Here is a 21,103-nt window from a genome sequence, read left to right as displayed (position 1 = left end):
TCAGATGCCAGAGATGGACAAAATGCCACAAGTGCGGCAAAACAACAAAGCACCAACAGGAGCACAAACACGATTCCTCACACTGAACAATAACACATGGTCCGAATTCTGGCTTAATCCATATGCAGTGGCATTAGTTCATCTTTTGGTGCAGGTGACTGTACAAGTGATGCACGCTGCCCCCTGTGGCCAGAAAAGGCCAAAGCGCTTTTCCCCTGTTGACCACACCCACCTACTGGCAGGCCCCATTCAGCATCGCTGCATCTAGTCAGGATTGTGACTCACTGCCGATTCTTTCACTGCTCTTTTCTTCGCCAGGCTCATGGGGTGTGACGTCCTTGTCACAGGGTGCCGCTCGGTAATGTAACACATTACATCGGCGACATCGGACAGTGGCTGGTTTCCATGTGAAATTTGAGGAGGCAGGAAATGTCAGCAATTATCTTTCAGACATAGTGTCTGATCAGCCTCCGGGGCTCTGTCAGAGAAATCAATTTTGGCATTCCAATGTAAAGGTCTCACAAGAAGCCCTCTCTGCCCTAAAGTCTTAGAAGGCACAGATATTTTGTTATGTTATGTTCTGCACAGCTGCAAACAATACAGATATTCGGAAACACAGCAACTGCACTAAACCACCACAGGACCAAAATTCTGTATCTAAAGGTTTCAACATTTAGCAGGGACCAAATCAGCCCCCCCCCCCCCCGCCTCCCCAAACACCCATGATATTCCCAGAATATTGGTAGGGACATACCTCCACCATCTATACCAAAATTCACACCCTTGCCTGTATCCCCACAGAGATCGATGAAGAGTAAATGTAAGATCAAAGCTGATTGAAATTTAACGGACATTTTCTCCTTATTTTTATCATATTTTCACAGTGCACTGTCTTGTAAAGATCTGTAAACCGTAGCAGGACTGAAACGAGGTCACGATCTAATAATTTTACAAAGAGCATCTAATCCTGACTGAGTGAAATCAGGCTTTAACGTGTCTTGGGGCGAGACTTTCCAGCAAAATGAGAGTGAATGTCACATGACAGGCAGGTAGCTCTCATTCAGCGAGGAACTGGGAGTCACATCAACAGCCTGGATTTGAAATCTGAAGGTTGATCCGAAGCCTTTAATCTCTAGCGCACTGTGAAATTTTGCCAGGAATAATCCACTTTGGGGCTCCTGCGTGGCGGTGGGATCGTAAACCCCGCACACCCCTTGGGGTATCACACTGGGACTGGGCCCAATAGGATGAAAGGACTGCTAATTTGCAGATCATTTGCATTTTTGTTGAGTTGCTTGGGGAAAAGTAAGACAGGATTACCTCGTCAATTCCAGACGCGAAGATTATTCTCTTTGATGCTTTTGAAAATATCTACTCAATTTTGTTATTAAAGAACTTTTTTCATTGACCTGGGGTAAACACATTTAGTGATCAGCGCTATTTTGTTAATAAGCACAAATGTTCACAAAATATGTTTTCAGCTGTAGAGGTAGAATATCGAAATACTGAATGTGTACGTTATATTTTGTGGATATTTTTTGTACACACAGTACGTTGCCAACAGACGCAGTGATCCAATTTCGTAGGTAGTTTTTACCTAAGTGTTGACAGTGACCTTCTGTGGGTCTCTACGACTTACCCCATTGTTGCATTAACTTGTCACGGAGCATTTCCGCACGAGATCCATTGAAACGCCACCCTCTGGAAAGATCTGGAAACAGAAAACAAGCATCTGTTGCAGTGTGGGAAAACACAGGGTGTGAAAGACGGCGACGAGCACGATATTTGATTACCAGCCGTAGGAATTTCCCAGTGTGTAAAAGGACCCCAACCCCCATTCAATGCAAATCACACCCCTGTAGTACTTTATTCATCAATTTGGGGAAAGTGGGCAGTTCTCACAAGCCCCATCTTGCTCTCCATTAGAGACAGAGACATGTGTGTATACAGTGAGAGCAAGTTTTAGGGTCCAATTACAGGGTTAGTCAGAACCAGTGGCCCTGGGGCAGGTGGGGTAAAGGACCTAATGGTGATGTTTCCCTGCCAATGAGAGGGCTTGAGTCATGAGCATAAATCCCTAATTCATTGCACTACAAACCACCTCATTATTGAAAATGTACGTGTGCAATGCTACATATGTGTGTCCCATTTTTCGGCTGTTTCTGGGACATTCATTTGTGGTTCTGTGGCAGTTCTTGTGCTGTTCCCGGCCATTCATTGGTTGTTCTACAGTTGTTCTTGTGCTGTTCCTGGACCATTCTATGGTTGTTCTGCAACTGTTCTTATGCTGTTCCCGGCCATTGCTTGGTTGTTCTGCAGTTGTTCTTGTGCTGTTCCTCAACCATTCTATGGTTGTTCTGTGGCTGTTACTGGAGCATTTCTTAGTTGTTCTGTGGCTGTTCCTGGGCTGCTCTTTGGTTGTTCTTGTGCTGTTCTTTAGCTTTCTCTGGGCTGGTTAAGCCTCCTTATTAACTACACTCACACAGCTCTGTTAGAACAGTAAGGTTTTGCTTAAGGACTCACCCGACAGACGCAGCAGCTGTTTGTAAGGCAACTGGTCTCTGAACCTTGAGTTTAGACCCGCAATCCAAACATCTACAAACTTTCAAGAAAACACAACCAAAAAAAAACCAACTGTTTATTCTAGTCCTGGGGGGGGGGGGCGGAACCCTGTGTAACTTAGTTCTTTCCCTGCTCCACCACAAATGATTCAGCTCAAGAGCAACGTGGTAATTAGCACATGAAGATAAATCAGGTATGTTAAATGAGGGGAAACCCAACAATGTGCAGGGTTCCAGCCCCCCAGGACTGGAGTTTGACACCCCTGTTCTAGTCAGAGTAATGGAGGATCTTGGAGACTATCCCAAGCAGTCTAGGGTATACGGCTACAGTACCCGCTGGATGGGATGCCAGTTCATCAATGTGTACACACACACACACACACACACACAAACACAATCATACACTATGGGCAATTCAAAGACCCTATTTATCATAACTGCAAGCAGAATTACTGAAGGAAGCCCACAACAAAATAATCCATTATTCTGAAACACATGTACATTCACAGCTATTGATTTATATGAGTCCTGTCTTTGGCTCTTTTAAAAACCTAAATATAGGAACCACAAAAATCTAGCAGTGCAGCAAACTCCTGTTTTACTCTTGCATTTGTATACTGTGGATCGACTGCCTTTTAGCTCTGTTTTGAAATGTCATTGTCTGGCATTGGTGTAACACCCGAAAATCGAGGTCATTGATCTTGGGGGCATGGGAAGCCCCCAGTGTTCAAAGAATGAAATCACTCGAGGGGGGGGAGGGGCAGGGGGCTCTGTTTTCTTTTTTTGTTGCTGATGTATTCGTCTCCTGGTGCAACACTGAGCTTTTTAAAACTCAGGAATAATGGAGTTAGTCCGGCCTGAATAAGGCACACATTTACGCGGTCCTGGCGATGTAGGTGAAAAGCTTTCCATTAGCCTCAGCCGTGCAATTAAATTATTTTAAAAGCCTGTATTCTCCGTGCGGATATGGTCAGCAATCAAACTAAAAGCCGTGCATAAAAACCTAGTTTAATTTTAATGAGATGCCCTAATTCTCTGCCTAAGAGCATCGCTCTACAGAATGACCTTTCCCTCACCCAGGCTGGAGGTTACTAAGGTCCTCACAGGCGAAACCACTAACGCCTATAGCCTACTTACATGTCAGCTAAGTGTAGTCGAGTTGTGTGTGTATATATAAGTTATATTTACATTACACTCAATATCATGTACAATATTTACCGCAAATGTTCAGTTTTGTGCACATGATCAATCAAAAGGATTTTACTTAATTATAGGCTTACTGGTTGCATTCACGTGGTTTATTCAGTCTCGTGTATTTAGCAGTTCAGTCATAGCTCATTTGTTCAGTCCCCAATACAATCCCCTTTCTCTGTCATGTGACTTTAGTTAGTGCCTCCAGGTATCTCTGTTCCAAACTTCTGGTGACTCTGTATGCTTCGAAACACATGACTAATTGAGAGTCTTGGAGGTATTCCCAGAGAGAAATACTCCCTTTTTATCCGTGTCTATTTATTGCATGCACCTGTGTCCTTGGCTTTCAGGTGGAATAGAGTCCGGTCGCTCTCTTTCTATTCCCGGTGCACCGTGCTAAACCATCTAGCTCCGCGTTCCGGTCGGTGTGAGCGACGTGGCAGGGCGGCTCCATACGGCTCCGAGTTTCGTTAAACGGGAAGGCGGTGGTTCCGGCAACAAATAAATAAATAACAGTAGCGACGTTCCTGTTTAACTTCCGCGCATATCCCCGATCTGCGGGAAATGAGAGGAGACGGACAGTGCTAACCCGTTGTGCTTTGTGAGCGCCGAAGCACATAAAAGGCTGGCTGACAAACAGCATTCGCTGGAAAAAGAAAATCACTTACCGACAAAATCCCGTCCGGGGCCGAAATGGCTCCTACACGCGAGCAGTCGTACACCAACCCCCGCCCGTATGACTGTGCGTGCTACGCCTGGCCTGCCTCCCTGCAGCCAGCTCTCACAAACCCTAAACTGTCGCAGATGAGGTCCCTGTGGAGCTCCTCTGTTCCAGTCTGGTAGATTTTTTTCCCCAGATGCCCACCCCACCCTGCTTCAGGGACTCAGGTCCGCAGGTGGCTCCTGGAGATTAGGGAGGATTGGTAAGGATTGGGATAGACTGGCAGTAATCCTGAGCACGCTTGGAGCACTTCTGTTAGTGGGGGTAAGCAAGCAGCAGGAGCATCTCAGCCTCTGCAGTGAGGTCACCTCTGCTCACATCAACCCCTGGTTCCTTCTCGGGGGTTTCCAGCAGCTGCATTCTCCTAACATTTGATCCGAGGCAAGACGGAAACTGAACAGGTTGTCCTGCCCTATGTTGACACTGAAAAGTGACAATGACATTATTTATCTTTCTGCGTTGAGAATATTGTTTCAGGGACAGTGTACTGAGGTTACTGGTACAGACAAAGATTGATAGGAGACATGTATCACTCAAAAGCAAAGACCAATGCCATGTGAGAACTTGAGAGGATTTAACAAGTGAGGTGTATTTTATAAATACTGCGATGGACTGGTATCTCATCCCGAGTGTACCCCAGACTGCATTACAGTTAGGGTGTCATGCCCGGCTCGTCCGGTCCTCGTGTGTGCCACGCCCCCTGATTATTCACGTGTGCCTCCCCGATCATGCGCAGCTGTTTCCTATTATTTTCGCCCTGTCTTGTGTATATCAGTCCGCGTCTTCCTCAGTCGAGTGTCCTTCATTAACGTTGTGATGTCCTGTTATGCTCCTGGCCGTCTCCTCTTTAATAAATCCCCGGTTTTGCCCGTAATTTGCCTGTCTGCCTCATCCTTCCCTGCTTCCTGCCCACCTGTCCTTACCCACAGTTCATAACACATGGGACCCTGACCTTTTTTTCTGACAGTGTAAAAGATGGATGGATGGATGGATGGATGGATATACATGACACCTTGATAAGTGGTTTGGAGAATACATTAAAAATCCATCCATCCGTCTAGCGATATTCCATCTGCATATGCCGGTCAAAGTCATGTCGCTTTAAAATATATTTTAAAATATTCAATAATTAATATTTTATATCCGAGCAGGAAATGTTACCACAAATACCGAAGGAAACTACATTAACTACTGCAACATATTTTAATTCACAACAACAAAAAAACAGGCAAAAGAGTAAGAAGCTGGTGGTAAGATTTAATATGATGACATTGCAAAAATCTAGGAAGGGACGCGAATTTCCTGGGCTCGCAGTAATGTATTAAATTAAATGTAGACTTGTAGCACTTGAGCTCCCCCTAGTGGCGATCATAAAACATTGTCGCATTAGGCTTATGTGGTAGGACCCGTTTTTAGCGATTTGATTCACACAGAAGGAAAGTTCTGCACGTGCAGGGCGGCATAACGGGTAGTACCGCACACTTCCACAGTTGGGCGTTTAAATCCCACCTTCGCTCAGTGTGTGTGGTGTTTCCATCTTTACTTCTTGTCACTTGGGTTTCCTTCCGCTGTCCAAAAAGCATATAAATTTCACGGCTTGCGAATGCGTAAGTGTCCTGAAATGGACTGGCTTCCATTACGCTAAACAGCTTTCCCGCAGTGAAATTTCATTACGTCATTAGTCATAACAGTGACGTATTCCCTGTGTAGTGTAAGTTTAACACATTTAATTTTTAATTTGTTAACATCATATAATGTGTACAGGTATATAATGGCTTTATATTATTATTTTTTAGATTTTAAAAGGTTACAAATTCAATATAGGTCTGCCCCCACCTCAAACCCTCCATAAGTTCTGTTATTTCCCATCACTTGTGCTCCCCCCCCCCCCCCCCCGCCGCCGCAATTCCTTTGCATCCCACCAGGGGGCATGTTTCACACCTGTGCTCTAGACATTTAAATGCCTCAATATTTGAAGGTAAATCGAATACTGTTCTTGTGCTGTCATGTATAAAAAAAAGTTCCAGATACGTCCTCAAGGTGTCGTTGCCGCTACACTTCATTGAGCTTGTATAAGCTGTTTAGGGTAATGGGGTGAAGCTGGACGGTGTTCATCAGCGGCCCGTTTGACAGGACTTCAGCCTCTGACGCACTGGGTCGCCATGGCAGCCAGACAGTAACACAGAACCGTCACATATACGAGACTTCTGTCGTAATCGGGTTCCACGTGAAAGGCCATCTATTTCTGGGACCCAGCCTGAACAAACTGAAAGCAGCCAAGGAAGGGGAGGGTCCTGGTTGAGGGGTTGGGGGGTGTTGGTGGCCATGGGAGACAAATTGGCAAGATGCCCACAGATCCTCCACCGGTCCCGCTGGCTCGCTCGTACCATCAGTCTTCAGCTAGTGGGTGTTCTTATCGCTCAGGTCAGCCAGTATAGTGTATTAGCTTAGAATCTCCCCCCCCCCCCCCCTCCCAAGAAGAGAGCTACAGAGATACGGTGACCGAGGTATGCAGACTCCCATTCTGTGGCCGGAGACTTTGTATCATCACCTCACACCACAAACAACAAGAAATCCCGTTAACAACTGATCAAACTCATGATGTGACGCATGACTTCAAGGGCGCACCTCATATTACCAGGGTCGCCGAGTCTCACGCATCCGGCGCGACACTCACAATTTCCGACTCGCGCTCGCGCAAGAAATCTTACAGCAAATCTATATTATTCCATTATAAACCTAAAATTAGCTACCTGTCACATACATGTAAATGCGCGTGCGTGTGTGTGCAGGTTTGCCTCGAATTGAGCCAAGGGCCAGTGTATCTTTACCCCCATATATTGTGCGATGTGGATTACAGCCAGTGCATAGCCAAGTAATAAAATAATGGGCTCAAATCGATCCCCCCCCCCCCCAAAAAAAAATAAATAAATAAATTTGTGACCCATCAGGCAAAATTACAAGTTTGAACCCCCTTCAGAACATGGGCATGCATTCTGAATCCAGTTAATCTACTGAATGTAATAAACAGTGAAAAACTAAAAAAAACTCAAATCTAAAGATTTCCAGACAAAGGAAGGTACGTATGTATTGATGTGTAGAGGTGAATTTTGCTTTCGGTTTAAAGTATAGCTAGGAATATAAATGTTTAGGGATTTTAATGCATAGCTTTGCGTTTACTGAGAAGTACATGCATTTATTAGCTTGGTGATGCTAAAAAAATATGTACTGTTAAAAAAATCTAAACTGAGAGGTTGATGTGGTATTTGAAATACTTTTTGTGGCCTGGAAGTAGGGAACTGCTTTGATCGTGGGAACTACGTTTTCCAGATTCATGTGGGCAATTTACTGTTGGACAGTGATCAGGTAATTAGTAGCAATCAAGTACAAGTACAAACACTCCCATTGGACAAATGCAAGGAAATAATGTGATTTTTATTTGGAAATAATAACACTCATAAACGTGTTATTTCAATCCAAAACAATTACAACCATTCTGTTCATAATCGATTCATAGCACAAATTCAACCACAATATATTCTATGGTGTGCGTTACCTTATCCATATCAAATGGATGCGTTCTTAGGTGTTAGGGCTACCAACAGTGAGGGTACTACAGGGGAGACACATAAAAAATGCTAATATACCACGACACAAGAGGCATCCCACGTTTCACAGGGTGAAGCTTTTAGACAAGCCGCCAGGCCCCAGTGACTACCGGCCGGGCAAGTCCGTGCACAATCGACGGCTTGTCGCAGCGAGGGAAGACGGACACGGAGAGCAGCATCACATTTCGACAGCTTGTACCCCCGAGTGAAGTCCAACGCTCACTGGGATCGCCAGAGCTGTTCAGCAGCATTTGAACATGTTTGGTAGTTCTTACACGTCTTGAACTATTACATACGGGACAACAAAGCAGGCAGAGGCTGTCCACGAAGACGAAAAACATACTATTTATATCCTCTACTGCCGAAACGGAAAAAAAAACACAGATAAGGGTATTTATTAAAACACCTAAATCGTTGGTAGGCAATTTCCATAAGTGAGGAGTCACAAATGTATCTTAAACGAAATGAATCCATTCTAACCTGAAACTATGAAATGTTGCCGATTTGGATTGCGGTCTCGACATCGTTCGAAAATACGGACGGCACATTTTGAGATTTTAAACCCTTCGTGATTAAGCAGCTACTGAAAATGACATGTGGTGAAGATTTTGGACAAAAATACCATTCATCCAACCAGCTCCTATAAGGTGATGGTTCGCCTGGACAAGGCTGGGGGAAAAGGTTTTTTTTATTGAATTAAATCTCTTTTTTTTTAGGGTTTCTCCAAAACGCTGTGGTCCGATTTCCAAGTCCTCGGTCTTATTTCCACGAAGGTTTGATGGATTTGCTGGAGATGGAGTCTCTGGACTTCTCAGAGAAACTGCTGCTCTTGAGAGGCGTCGGCCTGTCGACAACCCGGCCGCTGCGACTGCTGCCTTTTGCGCTCTGAACGCGCCGCAGCGAACCCTGGGGCTTCGCCTCCTCCCGAGGGGAGTGCTGAGTGCTCGTTTGGACAGCCTTACTGGAGGCCTGCCTCTGGGAGCCAGTCCTTGTTAGGGTGGCACTTTTCGAAGGGGTTGAGGGGTTAGAGTCCGGGCCGAGCTCCTTCGTGGCCCTCCTTGAGGAGGAGGCCACCGTGTTGCGGGCAAAGCCGGGCAGGGACCCCGGCATCTTCTGCCCCCCATGGGTGGGTGTGTTTGGGACATTGCCCTCAGAGGCTGCCTGTGCCTGGGCTAACGCCCTCATGGTGGACCGGCACATCTTCTCTTCTGGTGGGGGCTTGGGAATGTTCCTCACGGGTTTGGCACTTGGCTTCCTGATGGAGGCCTTGTACATGGGGGAGTCCCGGGCCCAGCGAGGGATCCCCCTGTGACCCTTGGGGTCCTCTGGGGGCATGCTGGAGTTTCGCGGGGCACGGCTGAGCTTTTCGTTCCTCCTAGCGGGCATGCTATGGTCCCGGTGGTGCCTCCTGATGTCAGCTCCTTCCACAGCTGGGGGCTTCTCTACCTTCCTAGCTGTGCTGCTCGCGTGGTTGGTCTTGGTGATGGGGACCACTTTGTGCAAAGCCTGATGCTCAGGGATGTTCTGTGTATGAGCTTCCTGAACCTCTCCTGTGTTTTGTGCAGCAACGGCTTTTGTGACAGACTTAGTTTTCACCCGCATGGGTTTGGACCCATTGGTTGGCGTTGTCCGATTATCCAGTTCTCTGCCCCCTACTTTGCCGCAGCTGTGCATTTCTGCACTCTCTATGTCACCCTTAGGTACGCTATCATTGGGCGACATAAGCACCGATTGGTCGTTGCTCGACGTGGACTCAATGTTGGACGAACGGGAGCTCTGCTCCTTCAAGTTGGCTTGACTGTCACCGGTCAGCATTTTGGAGTCGAGGCTGACGGCATCCCGTGTGACGGAAGAGCTTTCCGTTTCTGAGTAGTCCAGTATCACAGAACAGTCTGTATCTGTACAGTCCAAAATGTAAAAAACAGGCTTTTTGCCTGATAGTGATAAATCCAAAGGCAGAGGTGTATCACACGTCGTTGAGGAAATCGTGCTACTGTCTTCCTCGTCGCGCAGAGGGGATAAAGTAAACTGAGGAGAGGCCATCTTACAGTCCCATTCTGTTCTCGAATCGGGCCCAGTCTCAGAATCCTTACTGGAAGGAGGGGTGTCCAAGACAAGGTTTTTTGGAGGATCCAGTTCCCTCTCCAGATCAGTGATTACAAGATCTCCCTGATCCGCTAAGTGCATAGTATTGTTGTTAGGACTTCCAAGAACCAAAGGTGGTGGCCCAGGAACTAAGGTGCGTTTCTCTATGTTGACATTGAGCTGTCCAGTACCTACACTAGAGGACCTGCAGAGGTGATTTTTGTTGTGATCAGTTCTGGGCACCGCCTCACCTTCAGAGAGGGCAGTTTTATTATCGAGAAACCTATCCTCATCGATGTCAAAGCCAGTGGAGAACCTAGCCAAGGGGCTGAGAGGGTCCCTGTCTGATCCTGGGGGAGTCGCCTGAGTCCCAGGGGAGGGTTGGCCAATCGAGCCCGATTTGTAGGTGCCATCCTGCTCAGCAAGCCAGGGGACGGTCCTCCTTTGGTGCGGGCGGCTGGGGCGTGGTAGGCTGTTAAAATGCGGCACTTCGCCGGCAGAGAACAGCTCGAGGTAACTGTGCAGCTCGCGGTCGGCGGCGGCGGCCGTGGTGTGGCGGTAACGGCGGACGCTAGAGGAACGGCCCAGCGGACTGCGGGGGCTCTGCGAGCGCGGCTGCAGGAAGTCCAGCAGCCCCTCCTTGCTCAGCGTGTCCACATCATTCTCGCTGCTGCTGCGGCCGAAGCCGCCGCCGCGTTCCCAGCTGGACAACAGGAAGCGCTTCTCCTCCAGCTCGCGCAGCCGCTGCTGTCGCGCCACCTCCTTTAGCTTGCGGTCATGGTTATCCTGCCCAGGGAGGAAAGGGTAGGGGAGCAAGTAACTTAATCTGCAGCTCATCCCCACTCTAAAACAACATAGTCCTCCTGGCAGCCTCCAAACATTATGAAAACAAACTGTTTTCTTTAAGGAATTCCCACATTTTCATTTTTATGATTCACCATCCCACAATGCACAGCACCTGTCATTTAACCTTAATGATACCAGACACTGGATTCTAAAAGCTGATTTATAGCTGGCATCATAGTAGTCTGCTTGGTCGATATCCACCGGTAAATCCATCAGAATCAGGGGCATACATGGGCGTGGCCACAGGGTGCCCGCTGAAAGCTGATTGGTCACTAGAGCCCCCTCTCCTCTGTCACTCGCTGGTTTAAAACATATCATTGGCTAATGATAAGGCCGGCCCTTCAGAATGTATTACGGCGCCTCCCCTTAAAAAATCCTAGAATGACCACCGAACAAGTTAGAAAGTTAACTGCTGTCACGATGCTAAAATGCGTCGAAGGACCTAACACTCCATACCTTGACCGCCTTTTTAAATTTCAGACAGAAGTCTTGGAATATCCTGAAGCAGTCATCCAGCTTGAACGTGTCTTTGTCTTCACAGAAGAAATCAATGAGCGTGTTTCCCTCCTTGCGCAAATCCAGCCTGCGCCTCGTCAGCTCTTGCAGAGTCCGTGTGGAGTTCTGGGTGGGGGGGGAGGGTGGGGGGGTATAGGGGCAATGTCAGAAAGGCACTCGAACCCTGGTCCCAGAGGTGTGAGGCAACAGTGCAAGCTGCTGCTCCACCACATTGCTACACAATATACTCGGTAAATTCACAAAATGTACAAATGTGTACAGGTTCAGAAGTGTGTCTCTAACAAAATGGCCACTATGACTCCGGCCATTGGGCGGTAAAGGGGTCTCCCACCTGCAGGAAGTCCTCTAGCTGCTGAAGCAGCTCTTCATCCCTCTGGATCTTCTCCTCAACCGACCTTATCCTAAAGTACAGGGACTGCAGCTCCGTCTCGATGTTCTCCACGCATATTCTGAGGAGAAGATCACGGCGTTAAACTTTGAGGTGATACTAGCAGGGAGAAAAAAAAAACAAGCAGAAAGAATGGCATCTTCCACAGGAAGCGCAATTTGCCGCCTGGACAGTATCAGGATGCCCTTGGAAACACCTGCTCCACCGACACGCCCTTGCAGCAGGGACAGCTCTGCACGGCCCTGTTGGGCGTCATCTGGTGCTTCGCATTGCAGTTCTAATGCACTTCTGCGCCGCCGGGCACAAGATGGATGCAGGTGCCATTCCTGCCTACACCTGCGCAGGGTGTCTTACCTGACTGCACTCTGCACGTGCTGCAGCTTCTCGGGGAACTTCAGTAGGCCTTCATCCTTCTTCTGGGCTTCCTGTGCAGGGGAGAGAGACACAATGAACTTTAACCTCGACCAGGAGTGTATTAAGGGGCGGAGTCACAGAGGCACCGGCCCTAGCTGAACGCTGATTGGCTCCCGGAGTTTCCTCACCCGTCACTCACTGAATCAAAACATCTCATTGGCTACTGATACTGGTTGGCCTCTCTGTATGAATTATGGCCATCTTATACGCGAGTCTCACCTTAAATAAATCCTAGAATCACCCCAGACCGCAAGAACCATGACTCAGGATATTTACATTTAGTTTTACAGACTCCGTAGAATTATACTACATAGTGATGAGAAACACTAGTATGAAACTCACAGTGGTCAGGATTATACTGCTCTGTCAGTTAGCTGACTTCCCAGACCACCTGTTGCTTATATGAATATCTACTGGGTTAAAACCAAAAGAAACTAGCATTTCATGCTTAATCCTGTTCACCGTAAGCCTAATATATTTGTACTAAGGTCTCTAGGCTGTGGGACTTTGTATTAAAGCTGCCCTGTGTCTCTCTACCCCAGTGACACCCCCCCCCCCCACACACACACACACACACTCACCAGAGCCACGAAATGTAGCAGGTTCATCCCCGGCTTGTTGGCCTTGGTGTCCGCTAGCGAAAGCAGCGAGGACAGCTTGAAGCCCACGGCGTTTCCAGCGTAGCCTCCCTGCTCCCACGCAAGCAGACCGTTAGCGGTTAGCATCATTCAGGGCGGCTCGTTACAGCAGCCTGGCCTGTACAGGCACTTACAGCATTCATGATGTTCCCAGCCTGCAGCACCAGGTGCAGTATAGCATGCAGCTCCTCGCACGTCATCAGCTCTGTAAGACGCAAACACATCCGCAGTCAGAATACAGCGGCCATTTTACTTACTCCTTAGCACAAAAAAAACGGTAACATTTTATTTGACGGGGCAAATATTGTACTATTACTTATGTATTAATTAACCACAAACTAAGTCTTAGTCACATACTGATCTCATGTTAATTCATCATTAATGAATGGTGATGCATGTTTTATCTTAAGCACATATTAAACATATTTTTTCCTATGTCTGTTAATTCTGTAAACCTTTGTGAAATACTGAAGGAACTACTGAAGGAACAAGTCATGAATAACACAAGTTACATACTGATCTCATATTTGTTCATCATTAATGAATCATGATGCATCCTTCATCCCAAGCAGTTATTATATTTGTTACTACATCTGTTAATTCTGTAAACCTTTGTGAACTACTGAAGGAACAAGTCATGAATAACACAAGTGAAATTCTGATCGTGTTTGTTCATCATTAATGAATCATGACGCATATTTTATGTCAAGTAACGGCTATATTTGTTCATGGTTTGTACTCAGTTAGAACTCAGTTATTACTATTACTCAGTTATTATAAATAAGTATTCGTGCCCCGTCAAGTAAAGTGTTACCCAAAAATCCTCACTCGTTTTACATATCTGGCAGACACCATCATCCGATGCGATGTACTTTTGCGAAAAAGCAGGGTCAGACAGTCCCTAGAGCAACTGGGGATTAAGGGCCATGCTAAAGGATTGAGGTGAAATCATTCCACTGGCCATGGGATTTGAACCAACGACCTTCTGTTCACAGGCACAGTGTTCCAACCCACTGAGTCACACACCTCCTGCAATTCTAGTCTATGTTAAAACCCCCTTGCAAGGTCTCCAGAATGATGGATAATGCAATTCAAAGCTCAGCATCATTCATTACGTAACGGCACCTCTACGTTGGTACTTAAAGCGAAAGGGTAAAAAAAAACAACACAGAACATCAAGAGTCTGGCCCAGTCCTGAAAGCACTACAATAATTAAAGCATTGTTCAGTCAAGAAAAAACATAATCTGGAAGGAAGGCTGCAAATATCACAACTGTAATGCCGTAAAGGAGGTTAGGGGGCCCAGATATTGCAAACAGTGTGACTCAGCAAGATTTAATGAGCCCATTGATGTTAAGCATGTGTTCAGTAAGAATGTTCCTGCAGCTAACAGAAAGTGCATTCCCAGCACTTCCGATGCATAAACAGTTGGGAACTTCACAGAATGTGTCAAACCGCTTTTCCAAACTGCACCAAGTTAGCTAACTTTTTAGGAATCTGAAGAAATAGTATCCAAACAGCCTAATAGCATGAGAGAATGAACCATACAGATCAATAACTTAATTGCTAAAATGTCCACCGCTTTTAAAAGTTGCATTTTAATGTGAGAAAACAGCTAAATTAAATTTGTTGGGGTGGGACACTAATTAGAAAGTGGTTCATTAAATACAGATTCTTTTCAATTGGTCTAGATAAGTCGCATGGGCAATCCTGCCCACCTGATGACGAGGGAAAGCAGATTTTTACACCTGAAAGAAGAAAACTCATTATTACCTTTAGTGGCCGTACGGATAACGTCGATTTCGCGGCTCATCACTGAGCAGGATGGGAAGAATTCCTCCTTAAGCACCATGGCTTCAATACGAGCATCAAAACTGCGGATGATGACAACAAGAGTTCATTTCCCATTTAACATGGGATTAGAGAGAGCTGAACCAAAATACAAACCGCTTAGAACAAGAGGGTTCCTACCTTGGCACCTGGATCAAAAGGTACATAAAGGAGTCTACAAGGGTCAGTTTACTGGTGTCCCCTTTGACGGCTTGGAGCTTCTTCACCTGCAGAGGGAAGCATAGAGTCAATACTAACGTGTTCCTTGAGTCACATGACCTGCTGCTTCACTAACCCCACATCCATTTGTACAATGCCAAAACACAATGTTCGAAACTGAGCTCAACTAGCCCTTCTTCCGTTGGGCCATTACATCATCGGCCAATTTATGTCATGGTTATGTCAGCTGATCTGCATGATGGAATGTTCCACACAAAAATCCATAGAACCTTTAGATCAGGGGGCTCAAACTCCAGTCCTGGAGGGCCGGTGTAGACCCCGCTCCACCACAAACCTCAAGAGCTGTGTGGTAATTAATCTAAAACAAGGAGTTGCAAGAGGTGTGTTAAATGAGGGTGAACCAAGAACTGTGTAGGGCTCCGGCCCCCCAGGACTGGAGTTTGACAGCCCTGCTTTAGATGTATGGTCTAATCTATCATCTGGTCCATTCCACAAACACATCTGAAAAAGACGAGCAGTCCTCACCTCCTCTGCTTCGGGCAGGAGTTTCAGGAGCTCCTTCAACGCCTCTGGGCCGTACCGTTTGCTGTTGCCGTGGCGGATGTCATCAATGATAGACTGGTTAGACCTGCAAGACAAATTTGCGGCTGTATTGCTAATGTTGCCCCAACTTAATCTATAGATCCCACTATTCCTCAAATTGGCTGCACGCTTTTGATCTAAGTCTCCAAAGGACACGTGGATTTATTGGACGCAATATATGGAGTAAGCTGCAAATGAGAACTCCTGGGTCTCAACAGAGCCTCTACAACATTAGAACTAAAAATGTGCAAGTGAACCTGACCTCACCCAACAGGCACATGAATACAGCAGCTCTTCACAGATGACACAACCAACTCCAGACATTCAACGGCGCTGCACTCAAACGTCACACTTCTTATTGAGGGGGCCCGTTTACTCAGGGGCATTACAATAACGAATAAGGCTTCATTATCTGGGAGCTCTTCGAGTGGCTGAATGCAGAGGTAACTTCTGATGTAAGGGTCTCCATGGCAGCAGGTCACCGCGGAGGCCTGAGGTAGCGCGCTCGCTTCCGGAAGGGTGCTGCGAGGGAGGGCTCATGAGTCAAGGCCGCAGCATTATGGAAATCGCCGAGTCGGATGCAAACTCGCGACGCGATCAGGTGGCTCCAGTTAACTCCCTGCGATGCAAATTCAGGCGAGCAGTGCCTGCTTAAAACAGGCTTATAGAACCTTCCACCAAGTTCCACTGAGCCGGCTAACCTGCTTTGGCTGCCACTGTCCAAGTTATACTTCAAAATCGGACTGGATTTTTAGCCATGGATAATCCGCTCATTTTAAACAATGTTTTCCCACATCCACTCTTATTGGGATTATGTAGGATGCGGCTGAAGAAAGCTGGGTTTGTGTGTGAGGTAAATTAGGGCACTTGAGCTGTTAATTCGTGAGAATGGGGGCGAATTGGGGTTGCATCACAGAGTGAAATGTACTGTTGAAGGGAAGAACGAGGGAGGGGTCGGTGGAAAGTGAAACCATGAGTAATTTAAGGGACAAGTTGTGATCACAGGCAGTTCCTGAGTTAAGAACATCCGACTTACAACCAACTCGTACTTAGGAACATACTGGCATAAAGCCTATTAAAATTATATAAAAAATTCTGGACAAATACAATGGTCCGTAATAACAAACGCACAATCTACTTTGTAATGCTCGTGAAAACAGAGAGGCTTCAGGTGTCCATCGGTGTTCATACTGTATTATTATATTTCCAAATTATCTACAAATCTGACGTAAAGACAGACACAGAGAACGGGTCTCGTTAGCAGCCTGGGAGTTAATGGTGCCAACTGGGGACAGAAAGGTTGATGATACTGAACCAGAACAACTCAGAATGGAAGCCTTGTACAGGCAAGAGTGTGTATTCAGAAACAAAACGGCAAATGGCAGAAAAACAGGCATTAAAGGATGAAAACATGGCTCACACAACCTGGAGAAAACGCACGCGACGAAGGCTTTGAGGGCCCGCTCGCTCACGCCGGCTTTTTCCATAAAGGCCGCGCAAAGAGACATGCATAATGTATGACCCCCCCTTTTGTCCGGCAACGGCATTCACACGCCATCGAGACTCGAACTGCTCATTCGCCGCGGTGCCCAGCGCCCCTCTGGACGCGGAAAAACCATCCATGCGTACGATTAACAAATAATATGTAAACAAACATGAAGCGAAGGTGTATTAGCACAAAAAAAGCCCAGTGTCGCCCATTTGTGCTCATGCAGATTTTCCGGAACCATTTGCATTAATGCAGGAATATAGGTCTTGAAGCTGGGTGCAGATGAGCACGACGATAAACGGGGCTTGAAATACGATCCATTTGACTGGCGGGCCTGAGATACGATCAATTAACACACTACAACAAGAAAACACACGGCGCCGCGATCCGGGCTACAGGTGTAGTGTGGCTGACCGAGTCGTTCTTTTTGCAAGCTACAGCTAATGCAAACAATGTGGTCTGTGCAGCAAATTTTGGCGAGGCCTCTTATTACAGGAAGTCTGTGATCTAGGGAGAATGCAGTGGACTAGTACCGGCCTTACGATCAAGGAAAACAAATTTTAAATCGATGCCACAGCAGACAGAGAGTCTCTTCATAAATGGGCAGCCAGTTGCTTAATGAGTTCTGCGTTAACAAATGCATGTAGCTGTTTAGCTGACACGTTGTTTTATAGCGACATATTTTTTTGATGTATTCCTGCATTTAAAAGGAACATAAACAGTGACTTTATTTAGAGATTTTTACATGCCGGATTATAAATCTATGCTTCCTGCCATGATATTGATGCTCTGAAAGATGCACATATACTGTAAACGTCTATCGTATATTTTATCTGTTAATTACCACTGACACTTTTCTGCATCATTCAGGTCAATGACAATCAGGGGCGTCGCTATGGATTTTGGGCCCCGTGCAAGAATATCATACTGGGTTCCCCAGTCCAGACCAATGCAGTTATTTTTCCAAATTTTTTGGAATTGTCCTAGCATCCCCTCCCCTTACTGCACCCCCGTTGACAATAATGAGTAATAATCCATCCATCCATCCATCCGTTTTCCAAACCGCTTATCCTACTGGATTATTTCTCATAGGACGGTGAACAAAGAGGGTTAAATGTTTACACATTCTCATTGGTTCTGGGCAGAGATGGAAATTTCAGGTCCAGAGAGTAAAAATCCAGACCAAAATTTAATTTCAACCAACCAGTTGACTACAAACAGTCACAGTCACAAGGTACTCAATTGGTTGGATAAAATGAAATCTCGGTCTGGAGTTTTACTTTCTGGACCGGAAATTTCCAACTCTGGTTCAGGTCTTTGCAGCGCAGTAGACAGTTCATACTCCGGTTCGGGTTTCCGGTTCACATTCCTACTTCGGCGTCACTAGAGAACAGAGTTCATCAAAAGCGAAATCCCTGGGGTCAATCAGCTTTATCTGCAGCTGCAAAGAATGCCTCGCAGGGTGATGCAAAAAGCAGCACGACTTGCCAAAGTCCTGGGGAGTATGAGAAGCAGGTGGCCTCGCTCCCTGGGCACACTGGGGCCCCCCCATGACACATCACCGGCAGATGTCTGCACACGCGACGACCAATCCAGGGTCATAGAAATGCAAGGCACATTCTGCACACGGCAATGAAGGTGAATCTCACTCGTAGCCGTTTCCCAGAATACACTGCTCTGCACCTGCCCAATGAGTGCTAACCGTCAGACTTGCAGCTCTGACCTGTCCCAATCCCCCTTTCTGCCACACGTGTGGACGAGAAGACTTACTTCTTGAACTGCTTGAGGAAAATGCCCACGTTCATCCCTCGCTTGGGGTCCAGGATGCTCATCTGAAAGCGCAAACAGAAAAGGGGAACTTCTCAGTCAGCCTGACGTCCCTGTTTTTGTTCAGGCGGACGCTGCCAACTGTGTTCATTCAGACAGAGCAGCTCATTCAAAAGGCGTCTGTGTGCCTGAACTAGAGCTGGTGAACTTTTCACACTCAATCAACATTTCTGGGGCATCTTCAGCAGTTTTCAAGCAAGCTCTACTACCAAATCAGATTAGCTTACCTAGACACTATCCACTCTTGTTTCCTTCCTGTCTGACACACTGTCTATATGCCATGGTCAGTGAGGGGGCGGGGTGTTCATCACCATGACGACCACTGTTTACGCAGTGACATCATCATAATCTTCGCAGCTGTGCTGTGTCATGGGAATGCACAGGTGAGGTGTTGTGATAACGAACAGTCGCCAGTCTGCAGCTACATAGGGGCAACAGGAAGGCTAAACAGACGCTCAGGATATATTTCTGGTGTTTAGACGTCAGTTGTTCCTTGTAAAAAACATGACAGGAGCAATAGGACACTGATGTTCGCTTATATCTGCTCTGGAGCTGGCCGGGACAGTGGCTCAAAGTGAGGCTCTAGGGGTGCATCCCTGACCCCCGCTCCACCTACATAGACCTCCTGGCATTCCTGTCACTGTCCTTAAGACCTGCTCACTCCCACAGCATAAAGAAAATAAGGTTCAAGCCAACTGGTTGCTGTCGACCATTCTTGCAAGGAACCGGCACCTTGACAGGTTGTTATACATTTAATTTACCTACCAGATGGTTTTATTCAATGTGATGTGCATTTTTTAAGGGAGCAGGGTCAAACAGTTCCTGGAGCAATTGGAGGTTAAGGAGCTTGCCCACGGGCACAACTTTGACATCACTCTGCTGGCCCTGGGATTTGAACCAGCAACCTTCCGAACACAAGCACAGCACCCTAACCCTTCACTACACCCCGCGCTTTCAAAGATGGCTATCATCTCACCGTGACCCAACCTGGATACATAGGTTCCTAAAACAGATGGGTGATTCAGGAGGTCAGCTTTATGGGAGCTGCATACACACACAAACACAAACTATTTCCAAACACAAGAAGGATGATGCGAGGTTGTGGAGCACAGTGAGGTCATCGGATGAATGGTTTATTTTTACAAGGCATCTGTGTGTGCAACATGAGCTTATGGAAAAAGCATGCAAATCCCATGATGCTCTGAGATCCTCTGCACACGGGGGAGGCAGCGGGCGGACTGATATGTTCCTGCACCCCCAACAGAGCTTGTCTATGGGCTGCGTTTAAAATAAATCTGGGTTCGTTCTAGTTAGCTTAGCATCTCTCCCCTTTATGCCCCCCATCCCACCCAGATTTGTTCAAGTTATCTTAGCATCTCCCCCCTTTATGCCCCCCGCCCCTCCCCCACCCCATGTGCTCATCAAAGCAACTTAGCATATAACGTCTGAACAGCTTCTGAGGAAACACCCCCGCCTGGTCCACAAATTGGTTCTTTCCATCCTCTAGGCTCTATAAGGGTCGACTTAAGCTTTCATTGTGGGGTAGTTTGGTGACCGATCTGACAGGTAACCCTAGCAGGCCCATTCAAAGAGCTGAGGATGCTGTCAAGTCCAGCTCTCACAGGGATATACGTTTACAAGACAGAGGCTCCTGTCAGGGAACTCCTCTCTATATTCACTTCCACAGACGATCTTCTGCCTCTTAACCTATCGTTTGAAGGAGCAAGGAGACAAAAGCCTTTATCTGATGCGTTTCCCTCACATGAGACAAAGCCCATTGGACTTGGAGGGGTATGAGGACATTTGGGAGGTTCTAAGGGGTCATTGTACCTTGGTGGCACCCAATAAGATCTCAGCACCATCTGTAATCTGCGTCGACGAGCCTCGAGGCTAACGGGACTCACCTCCTCCTTGGACTCTTTGAGGGAGGAGCCAGAGCGGGTGGAGGTGCCCCCCTGCCGCGTTTCCTCCTGCTGACCGAAGAGCTCCTCCACGGTGCGCACATCAATCTGGTACTGCTGCTGCCGCACGGCCATCGTCCAGATGTTGGGCTTGCCCCGCACCTTCTCCTCCGGGATGGTCTTCCAGAAGAAGCTCCGTACGCGTCGCCGCTTACGCACCACCCCCTGGGCGCCTCCGCTGCCCGGCCCGGGGGGCGGGGGTGGAGGAGGTGGGGGCGGGGGAGGGGCTGGTGGGCTGCCCGAAGGAGGTTGTCCGGGCATCGAGAC

General features: G+C 47.1%; 2 protein-coding genes across 2 annotated transcripts in view; both read right to left on the bottom strand.

Annotated features, from left to right (window-relative positions):
* trim2a (tripartite motif containing 2a) overlaps positions 1–4,596 on the bottom strand; it is a 31,667-nt gene extending 27,071 nt beyond the window's left edge. The window contains exons 1-2 of the mRNA XM_048999775.1: positions 4,421–4,596; positions 1,640–1,711 (exon numbers count right to left, since the gene is read on the bottom strand). The gene's annotated coding sequence lies outside the window, so the exon portion shown is untranslated. The remainder of the gene's footprint in view (positions 1–1,639; positions 1,712–4,420) is intronic.
* A 3,293-nt stretch (positions 4,597–7,889) lies between these two features.
* fhdc1 (FH2 domain containing 1) lies at positions 7,890–21,097 on the bottom strand. The gene is made up of 11 exons (XM_048999707.1): positions 20,780–21,097; positions 18,819–18,880; positions 15,503–15,605; positions 14,939–15,024; positions 14,741–14,841; positions 13,103–13,173; positions 12,912–13,019; positions 12,271–12,341; positions 11,860–11,977; positions 11,469–11,633; positions 7,890–10,952 (listed from the first exon to the last, which is right to left on the bottom strand). The coding sequence occupies exons 1-11, from the start codon at positions 21,095–21,097 to the stop codon at positions 8,841–8,843; spliced, it is 3,315 nt and encodes a 1,104-aa protein (XP_048855664.1). The 3' UTR covers positions 7,890–8,840.
* Positions 21,098–21,103: the final 6 nt, after the last annotated feature.

Source organism: Brienomyrus brachyistius, unplaced genomic scaffold, assembly GCF_023856365.1.
Source record: "Brienomyrus brachyistius isolate T26 unplaced genomic scaffold, BBRACH_0.4 scaffold47, whole genome shotgun sequence".
NCBI classification, from domain to species: Eukaryota; Metazoa; Chordata; class Actinopteri; order Osteoglossiformes; family Mormyridae; genus Brienomyrus; species Brienomyrus brachyistius.
This window is presented reverse-complemented; position numbering and strand designations above follow the sequence as displayed.

Coding starts and splice junctions, on each gene's coding strand:
- fhdc1 (XM_048999707.1), bottom strand. CDS start 21,097: ATGCCCGGACAACCTCCTTCGGGCAGCCCACCAGCCCCTCCCCCGCCC. Junction 15,606..18,818: donor TTCCTCAAGCAGTTCAAGAA/GTAAGTCTTCTC, acceptor TTTGTCTTGCAG/GTCTAACCAGTCTATCATTG. Junction 13,174..14,740: donor TATCCGTACGGCCACTAAAG/GTAATAATGAGT, acceptor TGCGTCTTACAG/AGCTGATGACGTGCGAGGAG.